A 26813-nucleotide genomic window follows, 5' to 3' on the forward strand; every position below is an offset into this window, starting at 1 on the left:
ATATTTTAGAAATGAGTCCTTTGTCAGAAATACTGTGCAAAAGCTTTTTAATTTAATGTAATCAAAATTATCTAGTTTGTTTTTAAATGATGTTCTCCATTTCTTCTTTGGTCATAAACTGCTTCCTTTTCCATAGATCTGACAGGTAAACTACTCCTTGATCTTCACACTTGCTTATAATATTGTTTTTTACATCTAAATCCTGTATCCATCTGGATCTTATCTTGGTATAGGGTGTGATGTGTTGGTCTAATCTAAGTTTCTTCCATACTAACTTCTAATTTTCCCAAGTTTTTATCTAAGAGAGAGTTTTTATCCCAAAAGTTGGACTGTTTGGGTTTATCAAACAGCAGATTACTATAATCATTTGCTGCTATTTCATCTAATCTATTCCACTGATCCACCACTCTGTTTCTTAGCCAATACCAGATGCTTTATAATATAATTTTAGATCTGGTAAGGCTAATCCACCTTCTTTTGCACTTTCTTCATTGAATCCCTGGAAATTCTTGACCTTTTATTTCTCCATATGAATTTACTTACAACTTTTTCTAACTCATTAAAGTAATTTTTGGAATTTTGATTGGTAGCATTAAACAGGTAATTTAGTTTTGGCAGAACTGTCACTTTTATTATATTAGTTCGGCCTATCCATGAGCAGTTGATATTTGCCCAGTTATTTAAATATGATTTTATTTGTATGTGAGGTGTTTTGTAATTGTTTTCAAAAAGTTTTTGAGTCTGCCTTGGCAGATAGACTTTTTATTTTATTTTATATTGTCTGAATGGGATATTGAATGGGATTTCTCTTTTCTAGTTCTTTCTGCTGTATCTTGCTAGTCATATATAGAAATGCTGAGGATTTATGAGGGTTCATTTTATATCCTGTGACTTTGCTAAAATTGCTAATTATTTCTAGTAGTTTTTTAAGATGATTTTTTGGGATTCTCTAAGGTATACCATCATGTCATCTGCAAAGATGATAGTTTTGTCTCCTCCTTACCAATTCCAATTCCTTCAATTTCTTTTTCTTCTCTTATTGCTGAAGCTAACATTTCTAATATGATATTGAATAGTAGTGGTGATAATGGGCATCCTTGTTTCACTCCTGATCTTATTGGGAATGCCTCTAGAAAATCCCTGTTGCATATAATACTTGTTGATTTCAGATAGATACTGCTTATTATTTTAAGGAACAAACCATTTATTCCTATGTTCTCTAGTGTTTTTAGTAGGAATGGGTGCTGTATTTTGTCAAAAGCTTTTTCAGCATCTATTGATATAATTATATGATTTCTGATGGATTTGTTTTTGATATAATTAATTATACTAACAGTTTTCCTAATATTGAACCAACCCTGCATCCCTGGAATAAATTGTACTTGGTCATAGAGTATTATCCTAGTGATAACTTGTTGCAATCATTTTGTTAAGATTTTATTTAAGATTTTTTGCATCTATATTCATCAGGGAGATAGGTCTATAATTTTCTTTCTCTGTTTTAACTCTTTCTGGTTTAGGTATCAGCACCATATTGGTATCATAGAAAGGGTTAGGCAGAGTTCTGCCTTCACCTATTTTTACAAAGAGTTTATATAGAATTGGAACCAATTGTTCCTTGAATGTTTGGTAGAATCTACTTGTGAATCCATTTGACCCTGGAGATTCTTTCTTAGGGAGTTCAATAAAGGCTTGTTGAATTTCTTTTTCTGAGATAGGGTTATTTAAGTATTTAATTTCCTCTTCACTTAACCTAGGCAACTTATATTTTTGTAAATATTTGTTCATTTCACTTAGACTATCAAATTTATTGGCATGGAGTTGGGCAAAACAATTTTGAATTATTACTTTAATTTCCTCCTCATTGATGGTGAGTTCACCTTTTTCATTTATGATACTAACAATTTCATTTTCTTCTTTCTTTTTTTAAATCAGATTGATCAGAGGTTTATCAATTTTATTGGTTTTTTTCATAAAACCACCTCTTGGTTTTATTTATTAGTTCAATAGTTTTCTTGCTTTCAATTTTATTAATTTCTCCTTTAATTTTTAGAATTTCTAATTTGGTATTTAATTGGTGGGATTAATTTGTTCCTTCTCCAATTTTTAGTTGCACATTTAGTCCATTGATTTCTTCTTTCTCTAATTTATTCATATAAGCATTTAAAGATATAATATATCCCCTGACAGCCACTTTGAGTGAATCCCATAGGTTTTGGTATGTTGTTTAATTATTCTCATTATTTAGGATAAAATGATTAATTTTTTCTATAATTTGTTGTTTGATCCACTCATTTTTTAAAAATTAGGTTATTTAGTTTCCCATTAGTTTTGGGTCTGTATCTCCCTGGTCCACTATTGCATATGATCTTTATTGCATTATGATCTGAGAAAGATGTATTTACTATTTCTGCCTTTCTGCAGTTGATCATTAGGTTTTTTTAGGTGATCATTAGGTTTTTATGCCGTAGTACATGGTCAATTTTTGTGTAAGTGCCATGTACTGCAGAAAAAATAGTATATTCCTTTCTATCCCCATTCAGTTTCCTCCATAAGTCTATCATATCTAGGTTTTCTAACAATCTATTTATCTCCGTAACTTCCTTCTTGTTTATTTTATGGTTAAATTTATCTAAATCTGAGAGTGGGAGGTTGAGGCCTCTCACTAGTAGAGTTTTGCTGTCTATGTCTTCCTGCAATTCTTTCAACTTCTCCTCTAAGTATCTGGATGCTATACCATTGGGTGCATCTCTATTCAGTATTGAAATCACTTCATTGTCTATGGTACCTTTTAGGAGGATATAGTTTCCTTCCTTATCTCTTTTAACACTATCTATTTTTGCAGCTGCTTTGTTTAAGATAAGGATTGCAATCCCTGCTTTTTTCCCACTTCATCTGAAGCAAAATATATTTTGCTCCAACTTTTTACCTTTACTCTCTCTATATATATATATCTGCTTCAAATGAGTTTCTTGTAAGCAGCATATTGTAGGATTCTGGTTTTTAATCCAGTCTGCTATTCACTTATGTTTTAAGGGAGAGTTCATCGCATTCAATTTCAAAGTTATAATTATTAACTCTTTATTGCCCTCCATGCTATCTTCCCTCTGTTGTAATTTTTCCCCCTTTTCCCCCTTTATTCATATTCCCCAGTATTTTGCTTCTGGATACCATCACCTTCAGTGTGTTTGCTCTCCTATGTCAACTGCCCTCGCCTTTCTTTCCCCTTTCCCTTTTCCCTTTCTTCCCTCCCTTCCTTCTGTTAGTTCTCCTTTTTCTCCCCCTCCCCATCCCTCCCTCCCCTTTTCCCCTTTTAATACTTGAAAGGTAGGATAAGTTTCCTAACTTAACTGAGTGTTTGTGTAAGTTACCTTTAAGCCAAGTCTGATGAAAGGAAGATTTAAGTGGTTCTGTGATGGTCTTCTCTCCGCCATCTTGGCTGGAAGTCAAAAGTTTTGATCTTAAGGAATTTATCTTTTAATAGATTATAATTCTAAGATTATGACCTCAACATAAATAAGGGAATTTGGAAATAAAACATGTTGGGGGTGGGGTAGGGGAGGTGGGAATACATATATTGCATTCTTTTTTGAAGTATTGAGTTTGATTTGCCCACAATGTGCCCAGGAAAGTACCTTGTAGTTGGCTGATGATGTGAGGCTAGAATTCAGGATATTAGGGCTGAGTATGATGCTTCAGGAGATCTGCTATGTGAAGAAGATTGAAGGAGATGAGTTCATCAATGCATAAGAGGATCCTGGATAAGGTACTAGGGTGATACCCATGTTAAAGAGAAAGATGATGATACAACAGTAATTCAGCAATGATCTTGGCACGATAATAATGTGAATGGAATCTACCAAGATGCATTCAACTCAAATTCTGTGACTCAAAGCTGTATTTATAGATCATTCATGTAGTAGGAAACATGGAACTTCCATTGGACCCTATTTTACAGAATTAATAGAGAAAAATGCATTAGAACATCATATTACTATTAATTCTTGTTGTATAAATTTTTTGGAGGGGGAAGACTGGGAAATGACCTTCCTTCCTTTCTTTTGTATCTTTTCAATAATGAGTACTAGAAATTGTAGCTGAAATGAATCCTGATCTCTAGTCTTGAATGTTTAGGACTTCACAATCTGTGAACTTCTTAGAGGTATCAAACTGATAGAATGGTGACTGTGTAAATAAATGACCTTAAGGTGATTCAATAGCACTTTTACCTTTGACATTATCAAACTATATGAGTTGGGTAGTGGATGTATAATTACATTCCCGGGTTGGAAAATGAAAAAAAAAGAGCACAATGCAAAAGAGCAAGGTGAATTGGATTTGATTGATGAACTCTGACACAGTGCAAATTTTTGAAATTAAATCTAGGAAGGTCTTGAGGTGCAGTGGTAACCCCCTACAGACTACTGTTAGATATATGTGGATAAATAAATAAATAAATATATATATATATATATATATATATGTATGTATATATATACATATATACACACACACACACACACATACATACATACATACACAAGCACTATAAAGTGTCCATTAAAATGCATGTTATAAACTTGGCAATAGCCATTCTTCATCCATTTGTTATTGCCTGTGTGAAATGGCAATGCCAAATTCTTTTGAGTGACTCCAGATCTCTGCCACTTTGTGCTGCAGTGTCTTGGAGTTTGAGGAAATTTGTCCATTGTTCTCACTATATAGGCACATCTAGAAAATCTCATTGTCCACAGAGAATCCCTTATAAATCTTATCTGATCATGGTGCATTATCCTTGCTGTAATCTCACTGCTAAAATTTTATTTAAGATTTTTGCATCAATGTTCATTAGGGAGATTAGTCTATAATTTTCTTTGTTTTGGTTCTGCCTGGTTTAGGTATCAGCACCATGTTGTTGTCTTAAAAGGAATTTGGCAGAACTATTCTTCTATTTTTAAAAATAGGTTTTGTAGAATAGGAATTAATTGTTCCTTAGATGTTTGGTAGAATTCACTTGTATATCCATCTGGATCTGGAGACTTTTTCTTAAGGGAGTTTATTGATGGTTTCTTCAATTTCTTTTTGTGAAATGTGATTATTTTAGTAAGCTATTTCCACTTCTGTTAATCTGGGAAGTTTGTATTTTTGTAAATATTCATCCATTTCATTCAGGTTATCAAATTTGTTGGCATACAATTTGGCAAAGTAGCTCTGAATTATCTCTTTAATTTTCTCCTCATTCCCTTTTCATTTTTGATACTGGTAATTTGGTTGTCTTCTTCCTTTTTTTTTTAAAATCAGATTAACCAAAGGTTTATTTATTTTGTTGGCTTTGTCACAAAACCAGCTCTTAGTTTTATTTATGAGATCAATGGTTTCCTTGCTTTCATTTTTATTAATCTCTCCCTTGATTTTCAGAATTTCTAATTTTGTATTTAATTGGGGATCTTTAATTTGTTCTTTTTCTAGCCTTTTTAGTTACATACCCAATTCATTGTTCTCCTCTTTCTCTTTTTATATTTATATAAGCATTTAGAGATATAAAGCTTCCACTCAAAACTACTTAGCTGCATTCCATAAATTTTGACATGATGACTCATTGTTATCATTTTCTTGGATATAATTTTGATTATTCCTATGATTTGCTATTTAATTCACTCCTTATTTAAAATTAAGTTATTTAGCTTCCAGTTATTTTTTGGTTTATCTTTCTGTGACCTGTTATTACATATAATTTTTATTGCATCATGGTCTGAAAAGTATACATTTATTATTTCTACCTTTCTGCATTTGATTATAAGGTTTTTATGCCCTAGTACATAATCAGTAATGCAGAGAAATAGGTAGATTATTTTCTATTCCCCATTAAGTTTTCTCTAGAGGTCTATTATCTCTAAGTTTTCTAAGATTTCATTCACCTTCTTTAACTTGCTTCTTTATTTTTGTGGTTAGAGTTATGTAGTTCTGAGAGAGGGAGGTTGAGGTCCCCCATTATTAAAATTTTGTTGTCTATGTCTCCTTATAATTCACTCTTTGTAATTCACACCTAGAGCTTTTCCTCTAGGTATTTGGATGCTATACCATTGGGTACATACATGTTTAATAATGATATAGCTTCATTACCAATGGTGCCTTTTAATTTTCCTTCCTTATCACTTTTAATGAGATCTATTTTTGCTTTTGCTTCATCTGAGATCAGTATCACTACCACTGATTTTTTTTTACTTCAGCTGAAGCACAATATATTTTGCTCCATCCTTTTACCTTTGTCCTGTGAGTATCTCTCCACTTCAAATGTGTTTCTTGTAAATAGCATATTGTAAGATTCTGATTTTGAATCCATTCTGCTGTCTTAGGGGGTGGAGCCAAGATGTCAACAGGAGAGGATTGTCTATTAGGTGCTATCTCTCTCTGATATTTCCATTCTGTTGTCCTCTTCCATTTTATGGAACAGTTCATATCATTCATATTTATAGTTAAGATTACTCCTGTATTTCTCTCCATGCTATCTTTCCCTATTTATATTTTTCTCTTTCCATTCATCTTATTCCTCCTCACCAAAGTTATGCTCCCTTTCTCTTTTAACTTTTCTTTTAAAATTTAGCTTTTAGTTTATTTTCATTTATACTTTAGCCTTCCCTTTTATCAGTCCCTTCTTCCATTATCTTTCCCTTTCCCCACCCCACCTTCCTTGCAGAGTAGGATAGATTTTTTTTTAGGTTTTTTGCAAGGCAAATGGGATTAAGTGGCTTGCCCAAGGCCACACAGCTATGTAATTATTAAGTGTCTGAAGCCCCGGATTTGAACTCAGGTACTCCTGATTCCAGGACCGGTGCTCTATCCACTGCACCACCTAGCCACCCCTAGGATAGATTTTTTTTAAACTCAAGTGAGAATGTATCTTATTCCCTCTCTGGGTCAAATCTATTGAATAGAATTTTCTCAGTGTTCACACCCTCCCTTCATTCCCTCTAAAATTATAAATCTTTGTGTCTTGGGGTGGCTAGGTTGCACAGTGGATAGAGCACTGGCCCTAGAGTCAGGAGTACCTGAGTTCAAATCCAGCCTCAGACACTTAATAAATACCTAGCTGTGTGGCGTTGGGAAAGCCATTTAACCCCATTGCCTTGCAAAAACCCTAAAAAAAATCTTTGTGCCTCTTTACCTAGTGTTTTTATCACTCAACTAACATTAATCAGGTATCATCAGTCACAGCTCAGTTAATTGATTTCTTGATAAGCTCAAAGTGCTATCAAAGTACTATCATAGATTGATTGATTGGTTGTTTGATAAGCAGCATTGCCTCAAAGTCACTAAGTACCCTCCCAACTTCTGTCTCATTAGAAGTACACTTTTCAAGTCTTGAATTACATCAAATTATAAGCATTTTTAACTTACCCCTTTTCAAGTACCCTCCAAGGACACACAATTCTCATGAGCCAAAGTGTCATCCAAAGCCAAACCATTTCATAAACTATTTGTACCCTTCTCCCCAAGCATACTTTCTCCCACATTTCTCCCCCACCCCCACCCCAGGGTATTTAACCCTTTGTTAAGTAAACTGTGGATTAAATCCAACCCCAACCCTGAATTAATTGAAGTGCTCTTAGTACTGGGAAGCTCTTATGATCCCATTTAAGAACCTAACAATTGATTGTAAGTTATATTTATTTTGTTTGACAGAATCTTATTGTCTCATAGATTCATCGATTTCTATTTGTTCAATTCTAATTTCTAGGGTTTTATTTACTTCAATTAACTTTTATGTTTCCTTTTCTAGTTCCATATTTTTACTTTTAAAGGAGCTGATTTATTTGATTACTTTTTTTCATAATTTTACTGCATGATATTTCTTTTTCTATTTTTCTTCTTCCTCTCTTCTTTGTTTTTTAAGGTTTTTTACAAGGCACTGGGGTTAAGTGGTTTGCCCAAGGCCACACAGCTAGGTAATTATTAAGTGTCTGAGGCCAAATTTGAACTCAGGTACTCCTGACTCCAGGGCCGGTGCTCTAGCCACTGCACCACCTAGCTGCCCCTCTTCTTTGGTTTTTAATTTCTTTTTTTTAAATTTCTTTTATGAGCTTTTGGATTTGAGTCCAATTCATGGATTCTTTTAAGACTTCCCATGTGAGCAATTTTTCACTTCTTTCTTCTTCTGACATGGCTTTGCTATTATCTTTATCTATAATTTTCTATAGTTAGAGCTCTTTCAGCTTTTTTGCTCATCTTTGTTGTTTTGGCTCTGCTCCTGGGTTATAGAGAGTATAGATCCAAGCTTTTTATGCTGGGGCTGGGGTCTGATCCCTGGCTTGTCATTGGCCAAGATATTGCCTATCCAGTCTAAGCCTTGCCTTTGCAGAGGTTTATTTCCTCCTTTGTGTCCAGCTTCTGCCTATGCAGTGGTTTGTTCCCAACCCAGTCCTGTCTTTTGCTCCAATGTTCCCAGGGTTCAGACTTTGTTTGGAATTGGGATTCTCCCTGCTGACTTGCTATCTAGATGCAGGGGCCTATGCTGCTGTTAGGCTATTGGGATCGGTGCTGCACTATGGCTTAAAGTCTCCAGTTGGCTTCCCCCCCTCCAGCCTTGCTTGGCTTTACTTCCCCTTTTCCTCCAAAGAGACAGACCTTCACTGAACATCTTCCATGATGTCTACCACTGAAAACTTCTTTGGATCTTTATTTTTTTTGGTGGGATCTGTAGCTTTAATGTCAGTGCAGAAACTTCATTTATCTTTGCTAGATTAAAGCTCTGGGAGCATGTTAGCTTCATGCTGCCATCTGGGCTCTGCCCCAGAAGTCTGGACTCTGCCCCAGGAGTCTGGTGGTAGAGTTTTTTTTAAGTTTACCCTACCAGTAACCATTTAGGATTGTGTCAGTCTTTTTGCTTTTTAAAACATTTTGGAAATATCTGGTTGTATTGACCTAGGAGTCTTGTCCCATCTCATCTCAGATTTTAAATTTAGGAAGAAACAATATGATTTTGAAGAAATTTTCATGTTCTAGATCAGGGTTGCCCAACTTTACTTTTAAAATTTATTACCCTTTACCAAGATAAGATCCAAATGGATACAGGATTTAGACATAAAAAACAATACTATAAGAAAATTAGAAAATCAAGGACTAGTTTACTTTTCAGATCTATGGAAAGGGGAGCAGTTTATGACTAAGGAAGAGATGGAGAACATCACCAAAAACAAACTAGATGATTTCGATTACATTAAATTAAAAAGCTTTTGCACAAATAAAACCACTGTAACCAAGATCAAAAGAAATGTAGTAAACTGGGAAACAATCTTTACAACTAATGATTCTGACAAAGGACTCATTTCTAAAATATACAGAGAACTGAGTCATATTTTTTTTAAAAAAATTCATTCCCCAGTTGACAAATCATCAAAGGATATGCAAAGGCAATTTACAGATGAGGAGATCAAAGCAATCCATAGTCATATGAAAAATTGCTCTAAATCATTAATTATTTGAGAAATGCAAATTAAAGCTTCTCTGAGGTACCACCTCATACCTCTCAGACTGGCCAATATGACCAGAAAAGATAATGATCATTGTTGATCATTGTAGGAAATCTGGGACACTACTACACTGTTTGTGGAGCTATGAATTCATCCAACTTTCTGGAGAGAAATTTGGAACTATGCCCAAAGGGCAACAAAAATGTGCATAGCCTTTGATCCAGCAATACCACTACTGGATCTATACTTTGAAGAGATGATGAAAAAGGGTACAAACATTAGTTGTACGAAAATATTCATAGCAACCCTGTTTGTGGTGTCAAAGAACTGGAAATCAAGTAAATGCCCTTCCATTGGGGAATGGCTTAGCAAACTGTGGTATATGTATATCATGGACCACTACTGCTCTATTAGAAACCAGAGGGATGGGATTTCAGGGAAGCCTGGAGGGATTTGCATGAACTGATGCTGAGAGAGATGAGCAGAACCAGAAAAATACTGTACACCCTAACAACAACATGTAGGTGATGATCAACCTTGATGGACTTACTCAATCCGTCAGTGCCACAACCAGGGACAATTTGGGGCTGTCTGCAATGGAGAATACCATCTGTATCCAGATAAAGAACTGTAGAGTTTGAACAAAATTCAAGGACTATTCCCTTTAATTTAGAAAAAAAATGGATATCTTATTATCTGATCTTGTTATCTCGTATACTTTTTTTTCTTCCTTAAGGATATGATTTCTCTCTCATCACACTCAATTTGGATCAATGTACAACATGGAAACAAAGTAAAGACTGACAAATTGCTTTTTGGGGTGGGGGTGGGGGGAGGGAAGTAAGATTGGGGGAAAAATTATAAAACTCAAAATAAATAAAATCTTTAATAAAATGAAAAAAGCTTTTATTGAAACAATGCACAATATATTTTGATTTGCCACCTTGGTGAGAGCTCTGTGGTAGCTTGGCTTTGTTTACTAAAGCATTTCGTAAACCCACAGGGGGCTGCATAAAATCACACTGCAGGATGCCTGCATTGTGAACAGTCCTGTTCTAGATTATGATCTACTAGTCCAACTGGAGACTAATGCAACCAGTTAGATTAGAGCCCTGAGAGTGGTAGGAATGAGCAGGAGCTCTAGGTAGAGAGTATTATGATAAATTTGTCAAGATTCTTGGGTCCCACTGTACCAGCCAGTCTTTTGTTTTATCTACATCTTCATTTTTCCACCATCTTTTTTCTTCCTAACTAATTTCCACTGTTCATGGATTACTTTCTCCTCTTTCTCACCTCTTGATTTCTTTTTTTTTTCTTTTTGCAAGGCAATGGGGTTAAGTGGCTTGCCCAAGGCCACACAGCTAGCTAATTATTAAGTGTCTGAGGCCAGATTTGAATCCTGGTACTCCTGACTCCAGGGCCGGTGCTCTATCCACTGAGCCCCATAGCCTCCTTCTTGATTTCTTTTTAAAAATTTATCTGTCTTTACTTTTCTGCTGCCTTAGCTTAGCATGGATCCACAAAGGAAGTGTAAATGCTTATTGGATTGAATTGAATTAAATAAAAAGAACAAAAACAAAATGTTAAACAAAATTCTATGTATGCATGTCAATTTTTAGGTTTCAGAAAATGCTCCATGTGTATAATATTTACTTTTTTGTTTTTGTTGATTAAAAGTACCATAAGAACAATGGGCTATGTATGTTGCATAGCATATGTTTTGTATGTCCAGGTGTACTGCTGCTCATCCTAGGAGTATATACTGATTACTTATGAACTGATTTTAGATTGATTATTTTTAGAGTATAATTTCATTTTCTTAGGGGAAATAATACTAGATAATGTTAGGCATATAATGAGGGTCCAATATAAATACTTACTGATGAATGGAAGAATAATTGATAAAAATGCTAGAATGTGGAAGATTTAAAGAATGAAAATAATCTCAGTTGTATTCCCAGCACTCAGCATAGTGTTTTGCACATAATTAGTACCTAACAAAGATCTCTCTCCATTCATTCATTCATTCATTCATTCATTCATTCATTGATGTCCATATGGATGAGGCTGTTAACTTTCCAATAGCCTAAGATGGGGGTTGCCTGGAAAATTCAGAGATTAAATAGAGTCATTAAATTATTAGGAAGGGAAGAAGTTTCCATGGGTTTGTCCTGTTATTAAAATTATTAAAGTACACACTGGTGTGTCACTGCAAGGTCACTGGAAGTTTACTCCATGTTGGTAAAGTAAATTTTACTCCTGTTGGAACATTAAACATTACTCTTGAAATCCTTCTGAAACCCCTGCCTATGGCAGTAATGGTGGCAAAGCACTAAGTATAGTTCTCCCCCTCCAGTAGTTGTGTGTATCCCCCAGTTGTCAAAAGGAAGAGACCACTCCCTCCTCTCCCAATCCTCCTTCACATCTCTAAGGGGTCATCGATTGCTTCCTAGGAGAGATGTTCCAAGTTAAATAACTAGTTCGGTCTGGGTGATGCCTTCTTTTCCACAGTCAGAAAAGTTCCATTGTCATCAAAGTGCTGGGATAGGTCTGTAAAATGGCCAAGGGTTTTGGACAGTAGCAATCTGCTGCTGCTGCCAATGCTATTGGGCTATTTTGTAGAGTGGTTTTGTGTTTTCATTTTCTGGTGTTTTTCCAAAGAAAATGCAGTGCTATCCATTATAATACTCATTGGCTTTCCCTTCCCCAACTGGTTTATTGAAAAAAAGTTACAAACCTAGATGGGGAAAATGGCATATAGTAAACCATGGAAGATAAAAAAGAAGAAATTTTCCTATTATGATTTGTTTTTAGTGGAAGGAGAGAGAGCCAGAGAGAGACAGAGAGACAGAGACAGGGATAGGGACAGAGAAACAGAGAGACAGAGACAGAGATAGAGAAAGACAGACAGAGAGATATTGGTAAAAGATGCACTGAGAGGTTGTCTCTCCTCAAATAATTTTCCTCTAATAGGAGAAGCAAATATTTCTGAGATCATGAGTTGAATTCCAAATTCTTAATTTGGACATTTACTGAATCATAGAATTTATTCAGATTTAGATCTAGAAGGGATATCAGAAGTTGAAGTTCAGATAAAGGAAAAGTCATACAACTAGTTAGTAAAAAAAGAATGATTCCTGAACTTTCAGTTCATACTATTCTCATTGATTTCAGAGTATTCCCATTTGGATGATCACCACTGTCATATCCTCTTAGTGCAGACTTCTTGAGTCCAGCTTATTTTACAATGAGGATACTGAGGCAAACAGGGTTAAATGACTTGCCTAGGATCACATAGATAATGAGTGTCTGAGATCATATTTGAACTCAGGAAGATGAGTCCACCTGACTCTAGGATTAGCTCTCTCTCTCCTCTGTGCCACTGAACTGCCCCCAATTGTCACTGGCAGCACTGACTGTTTCATTATCCAGTATTCTTGCTGGTTTTAACGAGTGAGGTAATCACTCATTTGTCAGGAAATTCCAGGAGATCATCTCATCCAGATAGGTCAAATTCTGGTTGTTGTTCACACAATAACAACTACATAATTAATAATGATAATAATAATAATAATAATAATAATGATAATAATAGTAATAGTTAGAACCTCTGTAATGCTTTAAAGTTAGAAAATACTTTACAAAGAATAGTTCATTTAATCTCACAGAAAGTCAAGAACTTCCTTCATATGACTAATTTGCTAATTTTCCTGCAATGAAAACTTCTATCTTCATTGCAGATGGGGAACATCTGGCCCCAGTTGACAAAATTCCTGTAAAGTGTTTTGAGGTCCTTAAAAGAGGAATTCTAGAAATTTTTTTTGTTTATGTGTCTAAAAATGTAGCTTTTGAAGAATATTCTAAAACATCATGGGTATTTCTTGGACATAAAATTCTGTTATGTTATTGGCTTCAGCTCATTTAGAGTCTGGACACACGTTCCCTTAAAATTCCCCAATCCATTAACTTTCTTTTTTTTTTTATTTGATAGTTCCTTCTAATGCATTTCCCTTAGTGATTAGTTGAATCTGAGCAAGAAAATATTTAATAGAACATCTATGAGTCTATTAAAATATTGTGGTGGTGGTGGTCGTAGGGTGTCATTCCTTTCTTTTCTGGGGAAAGACCTCAATCTAGCCAGGAGAGGGCAGTGTTGGACATACTGTCCCATTGGTTCATAGTAGTTTCCAATAGATTTTGAAGCCTAAATTGGACTCCTGATATTTGGGGAGTAGTATTTGTTATTATAAAGTTTCAAGAAATAGCAAGAAGGGAGGCAGTATTCAAAAGCAAACCCCCAGACTACTTTCTTTGAAGTGCCTCTAATAGACCCAAAGCCTAGATCTTCTCAAGTGATAGCTCCTCCATCTTTATTTAATTCAACTAAGTCAGTATAATATTTCATTTTATCTTTCCTGAAAAATTAAGGGGAAAATAATATTTAAAACTTCCAATAAATCGGGGCTCAATATGATCAAATTTACACAGGGGTAGGGCTGCTCTTTGGATTACTTTCTCTCTTTTCCAAAGTCTCTATTTTATTGGTAGCTAGCTTGGAGTTTGAAATCAGGTATGATTCCATTTATTTTATTTTATTTGTATCTCCAGCACCAAATAAAGTGCCAGTCATATAAGTAGATACTTAGTAAGTAACTATTGATTTTTTAAATAATGAATTCTAGTTAACATTTGTATAGCACTTATTTATGTGATAGACACTGTGCAAAATGCATTTACAATTATTAACTCTTATTCTCATAAAAACATTGGAAGATAGGCACTATTATTATTGTCATCATCTCCATTTTGCAAATGAGGAAACTGAGGCAGGCAGCAGTTAAATGACTTGTCCAGAGTCACACAGATAATATCTAAAGTGAGATTTGAACTCATATCTCCCTAACTCCAGCCTCAAATCTCTATCCATTTTGCTGCCTGGCTATTCCACTGATGGTCAATACATAACATAAAAATGAACCTAACTAAGAAGTGACCACATTCCCTAGCTTCCAGATCTATATTATAAAGCATCAGTCATCAAAACTATCTTATACTAGCTAAGAAATAGAGAAGTAGATTGGTAGAATAGATTAGGTACCAAAAATAAACCCAGTAGTAAATGATTCTAGTAATATGCTGTTTGATAAACCCAGAGCTTCTTAGATAAGAGCTCACTATTTGACAAAAAATTTTGGGAAAACTGGAAATTAGGATGGCAGAAACTAGACATAGACCAACTCATACCTTATAACAAGATAACGTTGAAATGGATATTAGGATTGAGTCATAGTCATACAGTAAACCAGTTAGGAGAATAAGGAATAATTTGTCTTTGAGATCTATGGAGAGGGGAGAAATTTGTGCCAAGTAAAAGATAAAGAACATTATAAACTGTAAAATGGATAATTTTGATAATATTTAATTTAAAAAGATTTTATATAAATAAAACCAATGCATTCAAAATTAGAAGGAATGCAGAAAGAAGGGAAACTATTTTCATAGTTAGTTTTTCTGCTAAAGGACTCATTTCTAAACTATATAAAGAAGTGAGTCAAATTTATAAGAATACAAGTCATTTCCCCATTGGATTTAGAGTCAGTGGATATGAACAGGCAGTTTTCAGATGAAGAAATTAAAGCTATCTATGGTCATCTGAAAAATACTCTAAATCATTATTGATTAGAGAAATGCAAATTAAAACAACTCTGAGGTACTACCTCACACCTCTCAGATTGACTGAAATACAAAAAAGGATCAGAATTGGAGAGTATGTGGGAAAGCGTTGACACTAACACACTATTGGTGGAGTTATGAACTGATCCAACCATGCAGGAGAACAATTTTGAACTATGCCAAAGGGCCAGTAAAACTGTGCATACCATTTGATTCAGCAATATTACTACTAGGTCTATATCCCAAAGAAATCATAAAAAAGGGGAAAAATACACATTTCCAAAAATATTTATGGTAACTTTTTTTTATTGACGAAGAATTGAAAATTGAAGGGATGCCCATCAATTGAAGAATGTCAGAACAAGTTATAGTATATGAATGTTATGGAGTACTATTGTTCTATAAGAATTCATGAGTGACTGGACTTCAGAAAAGCCTTGAAAGACTTGCATGAATTGATACAATTAACAGTGAAATGAACAGAACCAGGAGAACACTGTACACATTAACAGCAACGTTATGAGATGATCAACTATGAAGGAGATAGTTCCTCTCAGCAGTTCAGTGATCAAGTTCTGAGACCTGTTATGGAAAATGCCATTCACATCCAGTTAAAAGAAACAAAAACCATGGAGTCTAAATGCAGAGCAAAGACATGATATTCACTTTTTAAAACTTCTTTTATGTCTTTTCCCTTTTTTCCCTCATGGTTGTTTTCCCCCTTTCACAATATGACTAATATGGAAATATTTTAAACATGAGTGTACATGTACAACCTATATCAGATTGTATCCTGCCTTGAGGAGTGGAGAGGGAAAGGAAGGAGGAAGAAAAATTGTGAAACTCAAAAGCCTGCAAAACGATGAATGTTGAAAACTATCTTTGCATGTGTTTGGAGAAAAATAAAAATAAAATTAAAAAAATTGGCCACATTCTCAAATAAATATTAGATCAAGTTTTGCTCAGGGTTAGTTATTTATAGTAGCTCTCTGAAACTCAAGTCTAGTTTGCCAGTAATAGTATGATAAGAAGAAATGTGCTGTTATTATTAAGAGCACTGGACTTGAAATCAGAAGAGCTTTGAGTATGAATCTGGCTCTCTCTCACTTGTTTTGACCCTGGGAAAGTCAGGATGGTGCAAAAAACAAAAAAGCACTGACCCAGGAAACTGGGTTCAACCCAATTCTTTCATTACCTAAGTAACCCTAGGATGATTCCTCCACAATGAGACGACTGAACTACAGGACTTATTTTTTAAATTTAATTTATTTACTTTGAATTTTCCAATTTTCCCCCTAATCTTGCTTTCTTCCCCCATCCCCCACAGAAGGCAGTCTGTTAATATTTACATTGTTTCCATGGTATACATTGATCTAAGTTGAATGTGATGAGAGAGAAATCATATCCTTAAGGGGGAAAAAAGTATAAGAGATAGCAAAATTACATTATAAGATAATTTTTTAATTAAAGGTAATAGTCTTTGGTCTTTGCTCAAACCCCACAATTCTTTTTTAGATACAGATGGTATTCTGCATTGCAGATACCCCCAAATTGTGCCTGATTGTTGCACTTATGGAATAAGCAAGTCCATTAAAGTTGTTCATCACCCTGGTGTTGCTGTTAGGGTGTACAGTGTTTTTCTGTTTCTGCTCATCTCCCTCAGCATCAATTCATGCAAATCCTTCCAGGCTTCCCTGAATTCCCATCTCTCCTGGTTTCTAATAGAACAATACTTGAACTACATGACTTCTAAGGTCCATTCCAGTTCAGGATTTTTAACCTCTCCTCAAACCTTATTTTTTTCTTCTGTAAAATCAGAATAATCATACTTGTATCATCTACCTCACAGGATAGTTATGTAGAAATTATTTTGTCAGTCAATTATATGATAGAAATGTGATTTTAAAACATGAGTTTAAGAACATGCTTTCCTGGTAAAGAGTTTCTGGAAATTCACTTTAATTCATTCTTTGCTATTCTTTCTGTAGCTCATGTGTTCATCGGTACAGAAGGCCCTCTTTGAGGAAGAAGACCACGTAAAGAAGTTGCAGCAGAAGGTGGCTACCCTGGAGAAACGGAACAAGCAGCTCCGAGACAGGGTGAAGAAAGTCAAGAGATCTTTGCGCCAGGCGAAGAAGAACAGCCGTCGTGTGGAGCTAATGAACCGCAAACTTAATGAGAAGCTGTCCTCCCCTGGGGGTCAGATTCCACATATCAATTCCCTAAAACAAGAGCACTCCCATGCTAGCTACCTTAAAGTGTAATTCAAGATGCTGTACCCAAAAGCCAGTCATCTTGTGATTTGGTCTTGGCAGGTGTCACCATTAGGAGCTAGAAGGGTTGCTGGGCAACCTCAAGTTACTGGAGCTTGGGTATCACACTTTTGTATCAAAGGGGCATTGAAAATTAGGGTAGTTTATGTATGTATATATATTTTTAAATCCCATAGAAGATATTTTTTATTACACCTTTGATATAACCTAGTTTTTCTCAGAACACAGAATCAGCCCTACTTGGGTTGCTGGACTTCTGCTCCTTAATTTGGTTCAATTAAGCAGACATTTACTAAGCATCTGTTATATACAAGGTACATAATTACCAGAAATATGGTGATGAAAAATGACAGTCGATGCCCCTAAGAACATACACAACCAATTACAATACAAGCTAGAATATGATTAAGTATATAGGAGATGTTAAAGAGAAGTGTGAAAGTTTCAGAAAAGGACAGAAAGAATCAGGGAAGATTATGGAAGAAGAAGCTCCTGAGTTTAGTCTTGAAGGAAAATAATTCTTTTTTTTCTGTTTTTTGTTCTCTTTTCCTTCACTTCTTTCTATTTCTCTTCTCTCCCCCTTTCTGCTGTTCCCCTTTCCCCTTCTCTCTTTCATTCATTCCTTCATTCCTTTGTTTCTTTCTTCCTCTCCTCTGTCTCTCCCTCCCTTTCCTTTTCCCTTTCTCTCCTTTGTTTCTTAATTCCTTCCTTCCTTCCTTCATTCCTTCCTTCCTTCATTCATTCATTTGTTCTTTGCTTTGTTCCCTCCTTTCCTCCTTCCTCACTCCCTCTGCACTCTCTCCTTTCCTCTTTTCCTTTTCCTTTCTGAAATTGTTACCCTATTTTGCCTAAGCTGAAAAAACAGTAATCATTCACCATCCTGATCTCAATGCTTAGAAGCCCAGAAGTTCTAACTTCCTCAGTCTTTCTGACCAGGGCCATTTTATCCCTCTTTAGGCAGTCCCTAGGGGTCCACCACATTCACACTTGACTTACCATGGACACTAGACCACATTTAACCCTCCTACTGCAACTCTCTCAAACTCAATTGATATACAGATTCAGTCTTTTTAGGAGCACAGACTATAGGCATCAATCCCACTCTTGGAGAAGATGATTTCAGTTAGCAGAGATGGAGAGAAGAGGTATCCATTCTAAGCATTGAGGATATGCATATAAAAATATTCATCCTTAGATGCTCTCCTGGCTCTATGGCTATTGTCTGGCCATGCTGAGTACAGAATGACTTTCTACAGTCCTTTGAGACATAGATAGACAAGATCCCAGGCATAAATTCATATTTTCAGATCTTATTTCATCTTCTACTGCAACGCACATAAAGAGTTAACTATTTTTCTCCTTAAGCCCGAAACTGAGGATGATCACTTATTAGGGAAGTAGTTAGAATGGATTCTTCTTCAGGCAATGAGTTGTACTAATTAGCATCTGAGATTGCTTCTAGCTGAGATTCTAGGAAGAATGATCTCTACCTAGCAAAAAAAAAAAAGTCAAGATAATGAATGGGATTCATTCTTTACTCAAAAAAGAATCAGTGTGCTTCGATGATCAAATGATTGCACCGTGAGTTTCAGTCCCCATGCTGACCATAATTTGTCATTTGACCATGTTCTAATCATTTAATTCAACAAATAATATATGCTAGGTATAGATATTAGGAATATAAAGACAAGGTGGCAGGAGTTAGGGCATATACAACATATATTCTGATAGGTACATACATTCAAGGTCACATATTTAGGCAGAGAATAATAGTGGCTTGGAAGAGAGATTGAGGGAAGAGTTAAGCTAAGACCTGGTATCTGAGTTGAGTCAAACCAGTGAAGAAAGTTGAGGATTTTGTGAGATTCCTAGGAGGAGGGAGTGAATTCCAGGTATGAGGGATAGCTTTTGTAAATGCAAGGAGTATATACAACCTGGTACCTCAAATTTCCCATCTATCAAGTGGGATAATAAAGATGTTTAAGTGCCTAGGCCCTTTACCTATAATTACATATAAACACATGTCATTCCACAGCAGTAGAATGACTTCTTTCTGAGATAGCATTAAAATTTAATTTTTCCCCCTACATGTAAGAAAAAGAACTAAGCAAGAGGGATAGGTGGATGATTAACCAAGGTTAATTGAAGGTAGTCCAACACCAGCTGCCAATGAGCTAAAGATAATATCTGCATTATTAACTAGCCTTAATCTAGGGATATATATAACTGTAAGAATTAAGGCCCCTTGTTGAATCAGGGTCATGAAAAAATGAGTGATATAGAAGAAGTGATGATTGAAGCAACATGGCAGAGCAGATTAGGAGCTGGCCTCACTCTATTATAAAGATCTGGGTTCTCATCTCCAAAACATAATGACTGTTTAATACTGGGCAAGTCATAACCTCTCAGTACCCCTGGTTGATTGGTTGTTGTCCTTCATTCTCAAAGAGGAGCAGAATGACATTATTATGTTGGGATCAAAGTGTCCAACTATGTCCAATCAGACCAACATGAGCTCAGAAGTCTGCCAGTTTGGTTACAAATAGTCTGCATGAATATTTGGAGTGAAGATGTTTCTAAATTTGCACATCTCATGTTTCTTTTGAGCTACTTCAAATCTGCTTGACTCATATAGCTCAATGCCTTCTTTGATATGGGCATGCCAATCTAGGTGGTCCTTTTCCAGCAATAACTTTAGGCAATGTGCTAAGATTCAAAATGGTGTTGATCTGATTTGGTAGTGAAAGTCCTTTACTTGGAGTTACCTACACTGATGAAATTATAGTTCTGATAAAAACAAAAACAATTTGTGTTTGTTCTTCAGTTGTTTTTCAATCATATCTAACTCTTAGTGATTTCATTGGGTGATTAATTGGCAAAGATACTGGAGTGATTTGCCATTTCCTTCTCCACCTCATTTAATAGATGAAGAAACTAAGGTAAAATAATTAAATGACTAAGTTCACACAACTAGTAAGTTTTTGAAGCCAGGTTTGAATTCATAAAGATTAATCTTCCTGATCCAAGTCCAACTGTACCACCTAATTGCTAAACAACCACAAAATCATAGTTTGTCCATCAATGGATTCTACATATATATGACTCCAATTAGTTTGTTAAGTGATCTATTCATCCCCAATTTACAGATGATGAATGGCAACATCTTTGGGATTGTTTTTGTTTGGTTCTTTGGAGATTCTTACTTACAATGAAAATAGCTGAACTCATCCAACAACATCCAGTTCAAGAAAGAAGTGCCTTCTAGCAACTTGACTCCTATCCTTAGGATTTTTGTATGGAAATTTTCTCTCCTTGATGCTTCTCTGTTCTGCCAGATAAATTCACATCTTTATTTGAAATCTCCTTAATGGCCACATAGGATCACTTTATATATGTCTCCCTAGAGGGCTAATTAGTAGCACAGTTCTGCTGGTGAACTGAAGTAATTTTTACATTTCTATGATTTTATTCATTTAATTTCTTTGCCTAAAAAAAGCTTGAATTACTAGATAATGAGGAACTGACTTTATGCATATTTGATGAAGTTTCCATTGTAATGTTAAGATATAAGTTTAGAACCATTCTTGGTCATTGAGTTCAGGGTTATTTGATTATGAGGTCACATGACTATTCATGTGACTATATGTTGCTTTTTCAGCCCTTGGCTATGCCATTGATGAAAGTTATGATATGGCCTGATTAATTCCTACCATGACAAAAATTTTGTCTCTTGGACAGTCTTTTTGTTTCTAAATGGAAATTACAATGGAATTCCATTCTCTAGAGAACTATTCAGATGAATATGTAGCCACGTGCTTCTGAGGAATAGCCTGCACCTTGGACTACAAGAGTGGAATCACTATATTTATCCAGGGCTAACCATATTTCTAAGTGTCCTCCATCAATTGAGTTCAAGTTTTCTACATAGATCAAACACTCTCAAAACAACCAGTTGAGGGATTTAAGTTCCTATTTTTTTCATTTTTCTTCTTGGAGACATTATATTAAATTGACTCATTGCCATGGGTAGTTTCTAGCAGTTGCTTGGTGAGATACAGACATAGAGATCTAATGAATACTTGGTATTTTGCGCTTTTCTTTTTCAATAAATATATACATAATTACAAGATGTAACTATAAGGTGATGTGTTTCCTTTGGATCATAGAGTCTCTAGGCTTTCAAGCTTTACATAAGAAAAAAAATCAATGCAGATTTTATTAGAGGGGTCAGATCAGAGGGGAGCTGAGAGTAATAGCATACAGATGTGAGGATCAGTATTCCTGACCTCAACCAATGACTCTCAATACCTCTGAACTGACAAAACCAATGCCCATTTATGTATATGCAAAAAAGGTTAGTGTCAAGCACACAAGGGACAAACTACTTCATTAATCACTGTTTGAAAAGAACATAGAGTTCTTGTTATGAGAGCAACTCTGTAAGTACAAGGTATTGTTTTGCACTGTCAACTCTCCACCTCCAAGCTTTATCATCTGCTAATAGAATTAATTTGTAGTTGTGTTCTACCATTTGCCTAGAATCAGTCAGCATTTTATACATATTAGACAACTTTCCATAGATATATCCTATAGAGAGAATGGATATTGTTTGTAACTTGTACTATGTGACTATGGATAGTTCAAGTGGTTTAGCCAGAGTCAAAGTAGGTTAACAGTTCAGTAGAATGTAAGCATTCTAGACCCTAGCTGAATACCTTGTACCTCTTCTTGAAGGGCACAATTTCTACTTTCTAAGCTAATTAATTCCTTTCCCACAATTGCTTCTTCCTATGTGTCTCTTAATATACTCAAGGACTAAGTGCAGTCCTTATCCCTTTTATAAACAAGGCATTAAAAAAGAAACTGAAGTTCATCCTGCATATCTGTAAACCAGAACTGTTTCTTCAATTAAAAAAATATCTCCTTTGTGTTCTTGGGTACTCAAAAATGAACAGGGCTTATAGAAAGAGTAAGGGAAAAAACTTGGGAGCATAGGTTTGGAATTCATACTGCATGTGATGTAATCTTCATTAGAATGTGAGCTTCCTGAGAGCAGAGACTGTTTTGCTTTCCTATCTTTATCCACAGTGCTTAGCATAGTGCTCTGTCAATGATAAATGCTTAATAAATATGGTGTCATTCATTCATTGATTTGTTCATTCATTCATTCACATTCTTTTCAATTATCATGCAGCTAGAATTTGGTAACATAAAACGAAGAGTTTTCATTCAGACTTTAATGGGGCTGTCAGAAAATCAAGATAATCGGGGATCATGAAAAAGGGGGGAAAATGTGCATTTTTCTATTTCTTCCTTTATGTTTCTTTTGTCAATTGAACCAGAATCAGCCTCTAACCTGGGTCACTAGAGACAAAAGAGGGCAGGCTAAACACTGAAGAGGCAGGACACAAATAGAAGTTTAAATAATTTCAGAACAAGAAAAATGACATTTACAAAAAGAAGTCCCTCCTTCTAAGAAGGCTGGCTTAATACTGCTGAGGCTGGGGACACTTTATACATGAAAGGGGTTGACCCAACACTATCATTCTTAGGTCTTGAGATAGTTCTCATGATTGGCATTTCTTGGGACAATACAGGCATTATTGGGTCCTGTGGAAACATTCATTGTTGCAAATCTTGGGAGTCGTGATTACTCTGTGGGGACTGAAGCAGAGTTCTGTGACAGGAACAAGAGTGCAGTATTTGGCAAACAGGAGAAGTTAAATCTCTCAGTGAATACTTGGTGTTAGTCCTAACAATTCACTTTGCTAGAGGGTGAGGTCATCCAGAGTATAAAAGAATATAAGCACAGTCTACTCTCTGGGCTACCTCTAAGACATAAGATATTTTGCAAAATATTCTCATATTTCCCACCATGAAAGATCCTGTCTCTGTCCTGGTCAACAGAAGAGTATGAGATACTCTCTATGGTGTATTGGAGCTGGCTCCTGCTGACTTGAGAGCTGATTGTTAAATTTTCAGTATGGGAAGGGCAAAACATTTATTAAGTGCCTATTCTTTATCATATATTATGATAACTGATTGACTAATATAATTTCATTTGGCACTCACAATAACTCTGTGAGGAAGGTACTATTATGAGCTTAATTTTTCAGCTGAGGAAACTGAGGCAGACAGAAGTTACATGACTTACCTAGGGTCACATAGCTAATTATTTGAGGTTGAATTTGAAATTAGATCACTATTCCCTGTGCCACCTTTCATTTGTACCTTGCAAATAAAAAAAATACTACAAATTAGGACTTTTGAGTTTGGTGGACTATTTAGACTTAAGAAAGTGATGATATAAGAATAATGATAATATATAATAATGAATAGATAGTAATGCTGATTAAATTTTTTAAAAAATTTGAGAGCTGGCTGTAAAACATTTATCAGTACACTTCTGGTCACTGTTAGCAATTAAAATGGTTGAGCATTAAGAATAGTTTGTTCAATAACCGATGGCTGTCAACTAACATCTGAATGGGATCAAAGAATTCAATTAGAGGGGTCTAGAAGTCACCCTCATTTTCAAAGAGGTGGTAACTGAAAATGTGAAATGATTTGTTCAAGTTTACAAGGTTAATAAAGTGTTCAAAGGTGTCCTCTTGAGGAAACTGTCCCTTACCACAAGCCTAGGGCTGATCATTTTCTATAATTTTGACTCTTCTTGATTACACGAACTAAAATGGTTCATATTCCATTCTCTGAAAAAATGTCTTGAGATTCTGTGTCAGTAGGGATGGGCTTGTAAATGTTTAACAAATTGCCGTGTGTGTGTGTGTGTGTGTGTGTGTGTGTGTGTGTGTGTGTGTGTAATTTTCTGTATCACTTTCTTAAGTTTAGATAATCAGTAAAACAATGAATCAAGTGTTAATGCTCACACTGAAAATTTAACAATTGCCTCTCACACCTTGATAGCGTTCAGCTGGCTGCTCAGCCAATCAACTAAGCAAAGGAGAATTCAAATTCCAAACATTTCCTAAGCACCTACTATGTGAGAAACACAACCAAACACAGCTGTAAGAGCAAATCCTTCTTTTAGGGAATGCACTGAATGAGTTTTTGGTTTCTCTCCCTCCCTCCCTGATGTCTGCTTTTTGTTTTTATGGGCTTATTAACTTTTCCATCAGACAATGAGACTAAGAAGGGAGGGAGAAAGAATGAAATTCTCATCAGTTTTTTTCTGCATCTTGCCTGTAGCATGTAAGAGAGGTTAAGGGAAGAAACTGAAATAAATGGCTAAAATGAAAATTATTGGGTTGTCAGGCAGTTTCCCTGATTTTCATTTTTCATGTTCCCTGTAAGGTAATTGTAAGTTAATTATATTCTGCAGTGTTCTATCTGCTCCATTAAAGTCTTGCTCCAACTCCAAAGCCTCATCCTAGTAGGGAGATAGCCATGTTTTCTTGAAGGCTGCTCCAATGTGGCAGGCAAAAGGATCATGTGCTCTCATCCAGAAACTAACTAAATTCAGGGGCTCATCTCCAGATGGTAAGCCCTAAGGTAATCTTACTTTTTCTTCACCTGCAGCAACTCACCCAACTATCGCAAAGGTAGCTGTTTTTAACTTTTTGCATGTTATGGTATGCTGGTGAGGACTATGGGTCTTAGACTAACACTTTTAAATGCATTTAAATGGAAGGATATGCTTGAGTCTTTTTTTTTTTAGGTTTTTGCAAGGCAAATGGGGTTAAGTGGCTTGCCCAAGGCCACACAGCTAGGTAATTATTAAGTGTCTGAGATTGGATTTGAACCCAGGTACTCCTGACTCCAGGGCCAGTGCTTTATCCACTACACCACCTAGCCACCCCTATGCTTGAGTCCTGAAGGAGCCCAGGGATTCTCAGAAGTAGAGGTGAGGAAGTTCTTTCCAGGCATGGAATCTTTATAAAAGTATGGAGTCAGAAATTGGAAAATTGTGTGTAAAGAATAAAAAGGACTTTGGCTGGGCTGAAGATCATATGCAGAAAAGTATGCCAGAGGCAAGCACATAAAAGACTTCAAGCACCAAATAGAGAAATTTGCATTTGATCCTAGGGACAGTAAGGAGCCATCAGAGCTTATTAAGCAAGAACTTTACATTATCAGACTTTTGTTTTGGTAATATTTCCTTGGCAGCTATGTGGAAGCTGGATTGTAGAGGAGAAAATAGTTCTATTGGGGGGGGGAGAGGTCTGAGAGACAGAGAGATAGAGACAGGCAAACAGAGGCAGAGAGACAAAAACAGAAAGAGGCAGAAAGAAGGAAGAAGAGGAAGAAAAGAAGAAGATAAAAAGAGAGGAGGAGGAACAGGAGCAGGAGGAGGAAGAGGAAGACAGAGGAGAGGAGAAAGAAACCTGAAGGTGAAAATCCCTATGTCAAGAGAGGATGGAGTTTTATTCCCTAATCCATATGCATGGTTTTTGTGTGATGCTATGAGAGATCAAATCATTTCACTCTGTGACTCAAGTTTCTCAATGTTAAACTAGAGGAGTGCATCTATCTTTTCTCTGTACTCTTTGAAGACTGATAACAAGAGTGACTTTTAAACGTTATTAAACATTATTCATATGCACTGAGTTCCCCCTAAGGAAATTGTAGTCTAAACACTCAGATTTTTGCAGACACATTTTTAATGCAGTTTGTGTGTGTGTGTGTGTGTGTGTGTGTGTGTGTGTGTGTGTTCAGTTTGACATTAAGGCTCCTTAAGGCAGTTTCTTTGCCTGAAGTTAATGTCAGACTCCTGTGTTTAGCTTGGAAGTGGGTGGTTAACACAAAGCATTTAGTTACACAAATCTAAGAGTGGAAAATTTCTCTAAGCATAAATCTGCAGGAGTAACTGGCCTGCCCTCCTCCACTATGTTGTTTATGCCTCAGAGGAGAATGTTAGTTCTATTTATGGGATCATTGGATCATAGACCTGGAAGGGACCTTAAAAATGAAGCATAGATTGGTTAAGTGACTTGCCCAAGGTCACAAAGCTAGTATCTGAGGCAGTACATCCTTTACCCTAGCACTGTATTACCTACCTTCAGCTAAATTCAGATATGATCAACACATCTATAATAGTGGTAGCCCATTTTGGGTGGTTAACCCAAATTGTAGAGATATTGACATTCTTATGGAATTCATGAACCAAAATCTCCTTCATTCTTTTGATCAAAATTTCTCTCCCTTTATTTTTTGGCTCTTCTTTGGAGGGGAAGTTAACTATTAATGTGTCAGCAAAATGCTGGCTCAGTGTAGGCACTTAATAAATACTTGTTGATTCATTCATTGATTAAAACTATTTGTGGGGCTGGGGCAGAGCCAAGATAGAGACAAGAAAGGATCGAGTCTTAGGCACTCTCTGATAAAACTTTAAACTAAGGACTCTAACTAAACTTTCAAGAGACAGAACCCACAAAGGGAC

General features: G+C 35.7%; 1 protein-coding gene across 1 annotated transcript in view; it reads left to right on the top strand.

Annotated features, from left to right (window-relative positions):
• Window positions 1–22672, top strand: part of CCDC3 (coiled-coil domain containing 3) — a 130602-nt gene extending 107930 nt beyond the window's left edge. Inside the window, exon 3 of the mRNA XM_074194113.1 lies at window positions 17132–22672. Coding sequence (XP_074050214.1) covers window positions 17132–17407 — 276 coding nt within the window. The 3' untranslated portion in view covers window positions 17408–22672. The remainder of the gene's footprint in view (window positions 1–17131) is intronic.
• Window positions 22673–26813: the final 4141 nt, after the last annotated feature.

The sequence above is a fragment of the Macrotis lagotis genome, chromosome 7, assembly GCF_037893015.1.
Source record: "Macrotis lagotis isolate mMagLag1 chromosome 7, bilby.v1.9.chrom.fasta, whole genome shotgun sequence".
NCBI classification, from domain to species: Eukaryota; Metazoa; Chordata; class Mammalia; order Peramelemorphia; family Peramelidae; genus Macrotis; species Macrotis lagotis.